Here is a 14,460-nt window from a genome sequence, read left to right on the forward strand (position 1 = left end):
CTGGGGTGTGACACGCAGACCAGTCTGTGTGTCACACCCCAGTTCTCAGCACAGCATTGGAGGGTTGAGTTTCTCACCCCCATGGGTCCATCTGTGTATGCAGTGTGGTATTGGGGTGTGTAGTATGTTTGTAGTGAGTGAAAGTGATGCGTATGTCTTAAAAAATATATAAAAAATATTTTCTTAAAATTGTTCTAACTTTCAAAATAAAATATGGACTAATGCAACTTTTGATTTATGTGTAGTAGAGTACTTTTTGGTGTGCCCCGTATGTGAGCCTCTTTGAGCCACTTGCAAAAGAAATATAGGTTAGAGAGTTACTATCCTAGGATAGTTCGTATTGCCATAAACGTGCTACATCCAGAAGAAGCATAAGCGAATTGCTAGGCAAAGCCAACTTTTCAGAAGCAAACACTTCATATTCACTTTGTAGTTTTTGGCTTCCTATTAGTGTACAGGAGGGTTGCAGCACTGTTTTGTGTGCTCATCATGGCAAAGTTAAGTGGACTTCTAAATTAATATGAAACTTACTGGCGATAACGTAAACTGATACATGTTACGCTCTGGCCCAGAAAAGCCAAATGTGCTGTTTACAAGTCTTTATGTGTGGAATCCTTTTTTTAAAAAAGTTTTACAGACTAACAAAGAAATGCTGCATAAGGGAGTCATCAACTGCTAATTCCTGAAGGCATGTTTCATGTATTACTAGTGCCAGGGAATCACTAATCACAAGACCTTTCACATGGCTCCTAAGGTCCACTTTTTGTTAAAAGTGGCCTCTCTTTTTTTTTTCTTCTTAGCATTTCTCGTGCTAAGATGCCATTAGTGTATGTACGCTGTCGTACGCTATGCTCTGTAGTTCACTCATAGAGAACGTACAGTATTGTTTTGGGGTTAGCCACTTTGAGGCCATAGCAGGTCTTTAGAGTCGTCAGTCCTTAGCTTGTACCCCGGATCCATTGAAGAATCAAGACTCTACTGGGAGTCCATAGTAAGTCTGTTCTAAGTACACTTTGTCTACAGTGAGTACATAGCAAGAACACATACCTGTACTGAGATCACTGAGTCCCCAAAGACCAGAGAGTGCACAGTGAGTACACAGAGCCCATGCCAAGTCTATATTGAGCATACAGAGTAAAAAAAGACAGAATTCTTAGACAGGACACAGCCCATGGAGAGAAGCAACAATCCATTGGGGAACATGGCTAGTCCACATGGTCTACAACAATTTAACTGTGAGTACCTTGAGTAGAGGGCCCACAAAAAGCATGCATAGTCTATAGCGTGTCTGTAAAGAGCGCAATGGGTCATTAAACAATGTAGACCTTACAGATGGTCCATAGTAGTTTATATTAAGAATATAGAGTCATTAGGAGAACTGACTCCTTAGTTTCCGCAGCGGGCGGACTCTACTGCGAGTGCACATAGAGCCCTTGCCAAGTCCATGTTGATGCTGAGGCTCCCTATTCTCAACAGCTCTATCGACAGACTCCTCCCTATACAGCCCTCAGCTTCGGCTGTTTAGGCTCCTCCCAAAACGTCCACCAGCAGCTCTCTTGTCCCACCCGCCAACCCGGCATGTTTCCCTTACTCTGAAAAAGTCCTTGACCGCTTAGCAGTGGACTTGTATGCACATATCATTACTCATTGACTCACTTCTGAGACTCCATTATGGTTTTCATTCTTCAGGGGCGGCGGAGCGATTACTACGGCATCTACCACACCAGCCCATCATTCAGCAGCCTCGCCAAGCCCGTGGTGCTTTGGACCCAGCAGGACGTTTGCAAGTGGCTGAAGAAACACTGTCCGCACAACTATCTCATCTACGTGGAGGCCTTCTCGCACCACGCGATCACAGGTAATGTCACCGAGTGCAGACCACGAAGCACAGGTCCCATCATGGACCCCGCCACCACCAACAGTTGGTGACCACTCACTTGAATGTAGTTGCTCCCTGCCTGAAGTGACATAGATATGATAAACAAACAGAATGTAATGTGCAGACTGTAATTAACAGTACTTCTCAAACTTTTCCATCTATAAATTGTTTTGGTCACACTAAGTGATGCAGATATTCCTATAGGTTTTTCCCATGCTTGCTGTGACCTAGGGATTTGAGATAGACCACAGTGATGACGTCCAGTCTGACGAAAATGCACCTGTGTTATAGGTGCTTCATTCAGGGGGATGAGGTTCAGCAGTTTGGGTTGGACTGTCGCTTTTAAGATGGGACCAAACAGCAATTTGAATATGGATGGTCTATGTCAGACGAACAATAGAATGCATCGTTCCCACATTACTAACCAGTAATTCGTATTGATTCAATGTTTATTTTTGCAATGTTATATAGCGCAGACATGTCCTGAAGGCAACAGAGCGCTTTACTACAGTAGCACGATACAAGGGTACAGCAAGTTACAGTTACAATAATTACCTTCAGGCATTTGCATTGGTAGCTGTGACCGGGAAAAATGCAGCCTTTGGACAAGGGACATACATGGTTCAAGCATCGATTAAGATCAGGGCACAAGTCCTAAAAAAAAGAAGTGGGGGACGCTGACGTCACGACCGGAAGTGACATCACGAAAGGTGGCTCTCACTCAGTTGCAGTTTATAGTTATCGAGCTCCCGGTAAAATAAGTGGGGGGACGCCGTCCACCCGCGTGGTACCCCGACTCGAGCCCTGATTAAGATGGTTGGGACACACAATGAAGGTAGTTTGTCTCCTGGACAGAGTACTTAGGGATGGTCGAGGTGTGTGGAAGATTCTGTTTCAATTGTACATGTTTAAACGAAAGCACATAATTTGAGAGTCATACTAGATGCTGACTTCAGCCAACTTTCTAAGTGGGGGGGGGGCACTTGTCAAAACATCAGCCCATCAGATCAAACTCTGCTACTCTTTGCCGCCCAGTATCCATGGACGTTGCTGCCCAGGTTACCCTAAGACTTGAGTGCTGCAACATCTAGTATCACAGACTTCCATCGTACTAAATAATAAGGGTCCAACAATTTCAAACTACTGTTGGAAGGTTGCCCTTTGACCTAAAATATATGAATCTTTTATCAACACACCTCAAAGCCCACAGACAGAGTCACATTCAAGATTCTCTGCCTCACAAATACGTTGAGAGTGTGGCATCCAGACACCTACGGGAAAATAATGGCAAATATTCCCTGGTCCATCATTATTCAAAATTCCCTAGCCACCCCCAAAACCATAAACGCAGGGTATGGAGGGGTTGCTGGAGAGAGAAAAGAGAGAGAAATAGAGTTTTTCTCGAAATTGTGAGCAGGTGCTGTCCTCTTTGCATACACAAGTGGTATGTTGGATGTGGTTGTCCTGTGTGTGCACCCAGTTGTGGGTGCCGGGGCGGCTCCTGCGGTATAAAGGAGGAGTGTCGCCTCACTGCTGGAACCCGCAGATCAAAGCATGCAAAATAAAATGAGAATAAAGAAATTAATACAACTGCTTTATTATCATTTTTATTTTCCCTGTAGTAGCTGAAGCTGCAGCAAAGTATTGAGGGCGGGGGTGTCAGCAGCAGAAAGAGTGGTGGGCACAGGGCACCGAGTGCGCATGTCAGTTTGGGCGGCCGTCTTGGAACAGCCAAACCGACATGTGCACTTGGATATCTCCAGGCAGTTACTTGGATATATCATCAGAGCTCAGGAGCACAGGCTCCCAGTCTCTGCTGTAGCATGAAACTAGCCAGCTCTGGCCAATCCTGGCGCTTCTTTCATGCTGGGTAATACCAGCATGTGAACAGCGTCTAGATTGGCGTAGGGGACTCTGGGAGCATGTGTGCATTGGGGTTCAGGGGCTAAAGAACATGGCGAAGAGGCAGGTAAGTAGTATTTTTTTTGCCCCCTGCGTCGCCTCACCATTTTTCACTGCTAGCGGCCGCCACTGTGAGGGTGCCGTGGTTGCTGCTGAGTACATAGGTATGTGTGTGCATGGGTGGCTGTCCTATGTGTAGACCCAGTTACACAAGCGAAGAAGGCTCTGTTATCAACACCACGAAATGTGTATGATTTCAGGTGCAGGCACGTCCGTAAAAGTATGATGAGGTTTAAAACCCCTATTTTACTGTCCTTAAGGCTTACACCTGTTTGTATACACTTGTTTGTGTGTGCAAATGCACCCTGTACATGTGGAGGTGTCTGTTTTATGCGTATTCCATGGTCTTATCATCAGAAAACATAATGTGTAGTTGTAAAGAGCATATTCACCCTGAAGGGTATTTTGGTGCTGAATAACAGATGTTTATTGTTACCCAACTCAAAGGTACTCATTTTGCTGACCTCAGAAGGATGAAAGGCTGAGCGGCAATTGAGATTTGAACCTGTGACCATAAGGTCAAACACTGGCCCCTAAAGTACAGGAATTAGTCCACTAAGCCATCAGACCCAGTAGTCTCACCTTCATCATCATGACTTTTTATAGCGCTAATAACTGAGGCAACCAAGCTCTGTTGAACTAAAACATTCACAACCTGTTCACAAGGTCAGTGCTTCAAGAGCCTTCCCGAGAGGAAGTACCTGTTCAGACGCAGGGTGTGTGTTGTGCGCATGCCGTGTCTACGTGCGGTGAAGCTGATGTCTGGTATGCAGGGCTTTAAGTGGTATGAAAAAACTCGGGTTCTCAAGGGGTCGTGGCCAATGTAATTAAGGGCGTGGCTTAAACACGTAAGCTAAAAGTTTGTGCTTAGCATAGTGTGCCGCACGACTGGTATTTTGTTGTTTCTGTCATTGTATCCAGATATATGATACAACAAGTGACATCATACTTACAACCAGTCAGGACTATCGGCTTTGTCAATGGTTGTTTGTTGCATAAGATAAATAAGCAGCAACTGTGGCTTGTATATAATATTGAAAAAGCTTCCACATAAAGTCCTGGTGACACCACGATAATGTTGCTGCTCCTTAGTTCCGCAAAGAGAAGAGAAATCCAAAGATAAATTGACTCTCTTTAAAGGATTTCCCTTCCCCTATAACGCTCGGAAAAAAAAACGGACCTCCTGTGCCAGGGCACAAAACAGAGTCCGATAGAGACCGGTTTCGAGGCCTCCATATAAAAACTGCCAGTGCTGAAACCCGGTGAGACCTGGCCCACTTAAAGCCCTGCTGGTATGTATTCCCTGTTGTGTTTAGGGACATGGCTGCCAGTGCAATGTCCTTTGAGGTGTATAAGACGGTGGTTGTCGTGTGTGTGCGCGCGCCCTGTTACGTGGGTGACGGGGCCTGCCCTGTGCGTGTTTGCGTCATGGGTCAGTGCGCTCCGCGCGCTGCTGATGGTTCCAGATGTGCTTGGCTCCTTGCTCGCGGGCTCTTGGCGCATTTGACAGATCCCAGCTTGGCTTTCCTCGCTCCGGCTGCTGCGCACAACTGTCCGGGAAGCGTCTGAACAGGCCCACGTCCCTGGCTGCGCCCCCGGGCACCGCGGAAGTGCTTTAAGTACAGGGCTCGCGAGGGAAGGCGCGCGGAGGGCCGATGGCAGGCTGCGCGCGGGGAGGACATAATGCATTAACGGCTGCATCCCACCCTCGCGCCGTGGTCAGTGGGCGTGGGCGCGTGGAGGCGCCGCAGAGCGCCCCCAGCCCTCAGGGGAGGGTGGAGGGGAGCGCGCTGGCCTGGACCCAGTCATGGGCACTAATACATCCTGACGGGCACTTCCACTGGGGCTTGTACTAAACCGCTCAAGCAACAGGGGGGCTGGACAGGGGCCTGGCACAGGACATGGCTTTTACCGCCCCTGCTGCGCCCCGGGGCAGCCATGAGGATTAATGCACCCCTCCCGTCCCCAGAGAGAAACCTTTATTACTTAAATGAAGCTATTCAGAGGTTTCGAGAGCAAACAGAGTGGAAGAAGGGAACATTCTCAGCAACAGACGATGGGCAGACAGTGCCAGATTAAACCCTATGGAAGTCCCTAGGCAGTCGAAATTTCGCCTCCCACCCACAAATGATCTCCTAATACCCAAATGCACCTGATTTTGTACCAAACTGAAAGCTGCCAGAATGTGAGCTTTTAAGAGACAAACTGTTATGTGAATCTGATGTCTCTGGCTTATTTACTTGAAGTTGTTCATGGGTAGATTACATTAACACAGTATTTTCTCTATAGAGTCTTTATTATAAAGTTTTCATTTCTTTGAGTTCATTCATTTTTTTCTATCTTTTGGAAACAATATCTAAGAAAGCTTGATTTATAATGGTCTTTCAAGATCAAATCAATATTATTTTGATCCAATGTCGCTTGGCCCCTAAAAGGAGTGGGGCCCATAGGCCGGTGCCTACTTTGCCTATTCGGTAATCTGGCACAGTGGCCAGAGCTTCAGAAGCTCACAGCCTAGAGAAGCCCTGCGATTTTTCTGATACAAGGTGCTTCCTTGAGACTCCCGTCCCGCACTGGGATTTGCGGAATATAGAGGCAACCAATCATCTACTGATCTTTGCTGTGCACAGCACCTGAGCCCTTCCAGGAGACGACAGCATGTGAATATATCTATACAGATTGTTTTCCTATTTGTTAACTTGAGTTTAGTTTGCAGCAAGGCCGGTAAAGCCAGCCAGGACATTTACATATCGGACTATATCAGACCCCCAAAGCTATAAGAATGGCTTGGGCAGCAGGTAACAGTTATTTTTAATGTTTACTGAATTTATAATTAACTCTTGTTGTTATCCTCTCTATATTTCTAAGACAGTGCCACCTTGTGGCAGACTCTTACAAGTGCCGGTGTTGACAATTATGTGCTGTGTGCCCAGCACCGGAAAACACTGGCTCAAATTAAGCACTGGTCTGCTCCTAGGCTCCTAAAACAGACCAGGACTTGGACCTTGCACAAGATTTACAAAGCCCTTGAGCACTGAGCACTGTGGAATGGTTCATTCCCTCTATCTCTGATCACTTTACACACCAGATGCCTACCTTGAGTTCGCAAGTACAGCCATATGTGCTCAAGCTTGCCTTTGTAGCTGCATATGCCCAAATATTACTACATAAATGGGTTGATGTTACTCTTCACAGATGCCCTCTTGGCCTGCCAAAAGCAAGCCTTTTTTATTTTATTTATATTTATAAAGTTTTATATAGCGCAAACTTGATCCCGAAGGATATCAGAGTGCTTTACACACAGTATTCTTCCTATGTTGTTCCAGGGTAACCTCTCGATCCCGTATATTATTCATATGGAGCCTCCAAGACACAATTTCAATCTACTCTTCATATCAGAGCCCCTAGAGTACCCTTTGTACTCAGTATCTAGAGTATTCACGTCCCGTTGTATACTCACCCCACAAAACTTCAAAATACCCTGCCCACTGAGCTCCTTTGTCTCTTTCCAATTTAATGACCATATTACTTTCTCTGTGGAATTCTCACAGTACTCTTCTTCCTTTAATCGCTGCACAATTCCCCGCTAGGATGGGTCAGGGGCTGCAAAGGCCACCTTTTGCATCTGTGTACGATGAGGCAGTTTCCCATCTGTTCCTGACCAAGTTAAAACAGGGGCGGCTCCTCCGAAATGGCAGAAGAGCGCAACCCACTGCCCCAAGCCAGCAGATTATAAATAAAATGATAATAACACAACGTTATTATAATTTTATTTATCTCTGTCTGACTTTACAATGAGTATTGGGTGAGACGTGGCCAGGCTATGGCATAGAGGAGGAGTGGTGGCCACTTATATAAGTGCGCATGTCAGGTTGACCATCCGTCCTAGGCCGGCCAAACTGACATGCATTCTTATGTTTCTCCAACCTGCCTGTGTTGCACAGCCAGCTGTGAGAAAAGCCACAGGCTCCAATGCACAGTCTGAAAAACAAACCAAGGCCGCTCAGACCAATGCTGGTGCTGCCCTCATGCTTCAGAGCAGCATCTGAAATGGGTGGGGAGCCTGTGCCCTGATGTCCCATCCCCTTCTGGCCCGACGAGAGGAGCAGCAAGGCAGTCGGCGGCGTCAGTGGGAGCAGAGCAGCATATAAGTATTTTTTATTTCTCCCCTGCCCTCCCTCGGCCGTCCTACCTCTATTGATAGGCGGCGGCCGCCACTGAGTTAAAATACCTTCATACTCAACCAGATATTTCATACTAGTTCTGACCTGGTGCTTTTTGCCATGGGCAGACGCCACATGAAGGCACAGGTGCATACCTGTAAATACTCCCTTTTGTGCCCTCGTTAAAGTACATTCAGCTACTATTAAGAACAGGCCGGGCATCGATAATTTTATTACCTCAATAATCTTGACGGTATATTCATTCCAATGTCTTGAATGACTAAATCCTGCATTGCTAATCTTTCACAGCTAGACTCTACCAGACACAAGAGGATTTTTAACTAACCGCAACAAGGTTAGTGTTAAATCGGTGCCAAAAGTAGCGCCAAGTGCTTACCAGAGATCACACGCGTTTAGTCCAAGAAGGAGCACTTCTATTAGTGTCAGGGATGTGTGCTGCTGGATGCTGGGCTCAGCGTATGGTGTAGCGTCTTGGTTGCTTGCTTGGAACGCTCAGGTGACTTTGCTCATTGTCACTCGCGTGGTGGGCTGTAAGCTGCCTGGTATATCAGGTATAAAGGGCGGTGGCGGGGCTGTGGAATTAATCTCTGGGCAAAGGATGTCAAACTTGCGCTAGTTCCTTGTGTGCCAAACGTCATGATGTTCCGAAAAAGGGTAGCGACAAGCCTGTAAACGTCCCTTTTTTCGAGGTTCCCAATCCAAAATAGTCTCTTCCAGTGATGCCAGTTAAAAAAAAAATTATATATAAGACGGCATTTCCAAGCGAAAGAGGCATCACAACGTATTTTTTCCCTTATTTTTCACCATGTTCTTCTCCCCTATGTTACTATTTTTGTCCATGACTTTTGTTTCTACCTGTTGTAACTGCTACTCGGTTCTACCTCTAGGTTGTCTTGCTAGCATCTTTTCTACTTCCTGATTTCAGGGAAGTTTGGTACCTTAATAGTCACTTCTGCTTTCATCTTTATCTTCACTAAAGAGTTACACGATTGTCAAGGTGTTTTTTTCCCCCTTTGTGTTTTTTCTTCCTAACTGGGACCATCTTACGAACACAGTTTCATGTGTACAGTTCTGTGCAGAGTGGCACCGTGGTTACTAACACACGTTATCCTTTATTCATGAAATCAAGAGGACTCAGCAGACCTTCTTAGATTCCAGTTCTTGACAGGCAGAAGAGAGTCCGCAGTAATCTATAAAGGCTCTAGGAGAAAAATATATAAATTGTATTTCTGACAGACTGGCAGATGCTTCGACTGACAAGCACAAAAACACATTTTTCAGTTGTCTGTGGAAAATTGCCAAGCACCAGAGCACACTTCACCTGGCCTGATCAAGGATAAATCTCTGCCTTGCGAATTAATTGCAAATCTGTATCTCCGCATATTCATTGCATTATCTCGCACAGCATTGCTCAACATTTTCCCCTACTGTCTTAATTCTCTCCCCCACCACTTCGGAAGCTTATGTTTTTTTCCTAACATCAATCCTATAGAGCCCCAATTTATGGTTGTTCCTACATCTTTGACAATGTTAGCTGACATTAATATCTATTTAGATCTTGCTACCTTATATGCACAGAACACACCTGACCTGTTCACATCAAACGGCACACGCCTGACGGTAAGTTTAGTTTTAAAGAAGGTGAAATAGGAGTTGCGGCATCACTTCTAGTGGGCTTGTTTGACAAACTGTAACAATTTCTATTTGTTTATTTAATTTAGGAGCAGCATGCAGTGCAATTCATTTAATTCTACAAAAAGGCAAGGGTTGGGGCAAATAAATAAAGCACCTGCTTTCACCTGTGGCTTGAGAGTAGTCATTGAGATGCTGCCCTACCTGTGATGTGTTACCTTGTGCTGGCCACCATGCCTTTTCCTGCATAACTAGATTGAGTACGGCAAGAACAGCAGCACAGGCCCAAGCAAGCTATAGACAGGGACCCCCGAACCTGCATGAATCACATTTCTGTGAAGGGAATCCATATGTGTTCTTGGATTTTTTCCTGTCTTGCATCACTACAATAAAGAATTTTGGAAAAGAAAACCTTACTAAAGTCCGGACTTATTTGTCACAAGACCGTATACTTTTATATGTGTTGTGGACCTTTGAAATTATTGAGAAAACACTTCTTGGATGGGTGCGGATTCCTTATTACTCATTGCAGTGCAATACATGCAGCCTTATTGTTACTTCGGGATATAAACCTTATTCCAATAAATGCGCAAGAAAGAATGCGACCAATCAGTCAGGGTGCAATCCATAGCTGGTTGTCTATGATCGCGAACCCATATAGTACTGATAGTCCATCCTTCCTCCCCTCTAATGACATCGACGGATGGGAACACGATCTTGGTTCCTGGCTCGAATCAGCCAGTGACCTCTTTGCCCCCCTGGTCAAATTCCCCAGCACCAGGCACCGCAACTCCCACAGGTGGTTTTCTGGTGATCTTAAACTCCTAAAATTAAAAACTCTGCAGTCAGAGCGCACCTGGAGACGTGACTACTCCGACCAAGCCCGACAGTCCTACTTAGCTGCGCGTAAAGAATATAAAGCTGCCATCAGCCTAGCCAAAATGGAACATTTCTCTGACAGGATCTCCTCGGCAGCTGATAAATCCAAAGAGGTGTTCAGAGTCATGGACGAACTCACTACTGACGACAGGACTCTCCCAGCCCAGATTCCCACTCAGGAGGCTTGTGACACCCTCAACTCGTTTTTCTTGGACAAAATCACAAAAATCAAAAACTCTATCCCCCCCTCTCCCCAGTCACCCCCACCGGTTTCCTGCCCTAACAATCCTTTAATTTTCTCCTCCTTCCCGCTCCTTGATCCTACCTCTTTAGCAGAGTTAGCAACCCGGGTGAAATCAGGCTCCCCGATGGACTGCTGCCCGCCATCAGTCCTGAGGAGTATATGCCTGCACTTACCAGACTGTATCCTACCATTACTCAACGGGGCACTCAGCAGCGGCAACGTTCCAACTTCTTTCAAGGAGGCTATTTTAGTGCCCCTCCTTAAAAAACCTGGAGCCGACCCCGCGGAGCCCTCGAACTACCGCCCCATCTCCCTCCTCCCGTACTTCTCAAAATTGATGGAGGCACACGTCACTCGGTGCCTGTCAAACTTCATTGAATCATCCCATCATCATGAGCCTAACCAAGCCGGCTTCAGACCTGCCCACTCCACTGAGCACGTCATTCTGGCAGTCCTGGACACACTCAGGAGCAACGCGGACGTGGGCTCCTCCCAAGCCCTCGTCCTCCTGGATCTCTCGGCCGCGTTCGACACGGTGGACCACGACGTCCTTCTCCACCGTGTCGAGCAGGCCAGCATCCAGGGTACTGCGCTTGACTGGGTCAAGTCATTCCTCACCGGGAGAACACAGGTGGTTCGCCTGGGGCCCTACACCGCCACCAAGGCACCCACGCACTGTGGAGTCCCCCAGGGCTCCTCCCTCTCGCCGCTCTTGTTCAATTTATACCTCCGGCCCCTGATCAAATCCCTTCAAAAATGGGACATTGTCACCTTCAATTACGCTGACGACTTGCAGATCATCCTCCCGCTCGACTCACCTCATGCCATTAACACCTTTCATGCAGTTATGATTCACATCCAAGATTGGATGAACCAGAATCAGCTGAAACTGAACCCCGGGAAGACTGAGCTCCTCCTCCCGGGACTCAGTCACGTTCGCTGGGGCCCGCAGTTCTGGCCGTCGGAGCTAGGCCCCCCCCCAATCCCAGCGAAAACTGTAAAGAGTCTGGGTGTGATCATCGATGCTGAGCTCTCCCTCAGAACACAGGTGGGAAAAGTAATATCCTCCTGCATGTACCAGCTCCGGAAGATCCGCAAAGTCCGCCACCTACTTCCCTCCGCTGCACTTACCCAAGTCGTGATCTCACTTGTGCTCTCCCGCCTAGACTTTTCCAATTCAATCTACCATGGCCTTCCATCATCCCTGACTCACCGCCTCCAGGTTGTCCAGAACCAAGCGGCCCGCCTAATCCTCAACATCCCCAGATGGCAATCTGCCAAACCCCTGCTCCATAGCCTTCATTGGCTCCCTATAGCCCAAAGGGCAGCCTTCAAGGTGGCATGTCTCACCTTCAAGACCCTTCATGGTTCTGGCCCTGAGTTTGTAACATCTCTCATCCGCCCCTACTGTCCTCAGCGTGACCTCCGCTCGGCCCACCATCACCTACTTGCCACTTCCAGAATCAAAACTAAGAAATTCGGCGGTCGCCGCTTCTCTTACCTAGCCCCTGCACTCTGGAATCCCCTCCCTCTCTCCATCAAATCCTCATCCTCTCTTTTGAACTTCAGGAAAGTACTCAAAACTCACCTCTTCCCTCCCCTTTGTTAGAACCCTGCTACTTTGCTTCCCCCTCACCCATTCTGTCTCTCAGCGCCAGGAAGCCTCGGCGTCAGTGCGCTTTACAAATGGCACATAAGATAAGATAAGATAAGATAAGATTTGCAACGTGAGTCAGGAGGGGCAGGCCAGCCAGCTCCTGAGACTACCACCATGTCTTGGCTCCCACCTTAACACAACAATTCCCACCACAATAGACTTGTGCTGTGAGGAGAAGAAGCATCAGATCTCTTATCCTGCAAAACTATTATTTTCCTACAGCTGCCTCACTTTACGTCAAACTTTCATTTCACTTCATCAGTTCTACTTTACTCATTAAATGAAGGCTGGAGGAGCAAAGCTATCAAACTTCAGTGACATGAATTTGATTAGGAGTATTACATTGGCTTATTCTCACCTTTATCAACATTTCCCTTCCTGACTCTCTTTTTTTCTGTTTGCTCTCCTCTAACATTCTCTTGTGTTGTCTAATGCCATTTCCTGTATTGTTTTTAGAAAAAAACTTATATATATATATATATATATATATATATATATATATATATATATATTCTGGTCTGCTTATTTCTCCTTCGATGTTGATGCACAAGCCCCGGGTGGCAGCCATGGATCAGCTGCTTGATTATACACACTGACCTTATGTTTACTGGATACATGGAGATTTGCACACCTCTGTTGGAGTTTTAAGTACAACTTATGATCACAAAAATTTGAGTCTGAGGTCAGAATGTCCAACTCCTGATTTATAGGATCAGGATTTTTATGACCACAAAAAACATTTGCTACCTCTGATTATCGACATGTAGGACGGCTTTTCTGCAGTTAAACACTCATGTGCCCAGTGGATTGTTAATTGATAATTTGATTAACACTCAACAATGCCATACCTTTATGGCTGTTCACATCCATCCACATTCCATGACGAGTTTTACTCCCAGTTTCTGCACACCACTTGCATGCCAATAAGGGTATTGCCAATACGGTCACCTTGCGGTGTCGCCTATGCGGCTTCCTGGCGCTGATACTCATACCGCTGTGGAACCCCTCCTGGCTTTCCCTGCGAAGTGTCCACTCCTGGGCACCCCCAGTGTGAAGCCAGGCATCCTTAGCGCTGTTGGGGCCGGTGTGGAGGCTAAGCAAGCTATTGCCCAGAGTTGCTGCATGGGGCCCGTGATTAGAATAGGCACCAAGGCGAGAATTATCAGGTCCGAGGAAATTGAGCCCGAGACCCCGACGAGGCGGGAATCGAACCCTGGTCCCTGGCCAGAACTCTGCATCAGGTTCTGCCGCTCTGACCATTGAGCCACACTCCTCCAACATACTTACTCCTGCGAATGTCAGAAGCAGTAACTATCTGGTAATAGTACATGCATAGATTTCTGGAAGTTCACTTTAGGATTTGAACCTTGCAAATTAAGCAGATCCCCCAAAATTTAGAATTAAAGACAATCATTGGAGGACAATTTCGGTGCATATTTTCAGCACTTTTCGCTTTGGATTAAACCCCTCTCGATTAAATGCTAATGACAGCGTCCTAGAAGACGGTGTTAATTAGCTTTATCGTAAACGTTTGTTCATCTTCATTCAGATAAATGGTAGCTTTACAATATTGCCTTTCAGTCATGGAGCAAATATTGTTTGTCCCACAGTCCTTTAGCAAGGAGGGGCGAATGTTTGGGAAATTGTGCTTAGTGGAGAACAGTATATTTTCAAAAGCTCACTGAGGGCCACACTGAGAAACCCGACCAGCAAAAAATTGTGGGACAACAGTGCCCTCGTGTGGAGCAGTACCATCCTTTAACGCACTGGTTAACCTAAATTTTGGTTTGTCTATTATAAATAAATAAATAAATACCAGCATTTGTAAAGCGCAAGCTACCTCCAGAGAGGTGTCCCGGCACTGGGGGCCGCCGGGAAGATTAAGCAAGCTATTTTGCCCAGTGGCACATGGTGCTGGGCTAACCTGCCACCGGCGCCAGGGATCAAACCGTGAACCCCGTGGCCCGGAGTCAGGCAACCTGTCCGCTGCACCACACCTCTTCCTGCCTTACCTTTATAAAAA

General features: G+C 46.6%; 1 protein-coding gene across 2 annotated transcripts in view; it reads left to right on the forward strand.

Moving 5' to 3' along the window:
• SAMD10 (sterile alpha motif domain containing 10) overlaps positions 1–14,460 on the forward strand; it is a 106,136-nt gene that overhangs the window by 71,915 nt on the left and 19,761 nt on the right. For both annotated transcript variants that reach the window (XM_078650434.1, XM_078650433.1), the window contains exon 3: positions 1,690–1,858. In XM_078650434.1, the coding sequence (XP_078506560.1) occupies positions 1,690–1,858 (169 nt within the window). The remainder of the gene's footprint in view (positions 1–1,689; positions 1,859–14,460) is intronic.

This window comes from Lissotriton helveticus, chromosome 7 (assembly GCF_964261635.1).
Source record: "Lissotriton helveticus chromosome 7, aLisHel1.1, whole genome shotgun sequence".
NCBI classification, from domain to species: Eukaryota; Metazoa; Chordata; class Amphibia; order Caudata; family Salamandridae; genus Lissotriton; species Lissotriton helveticus.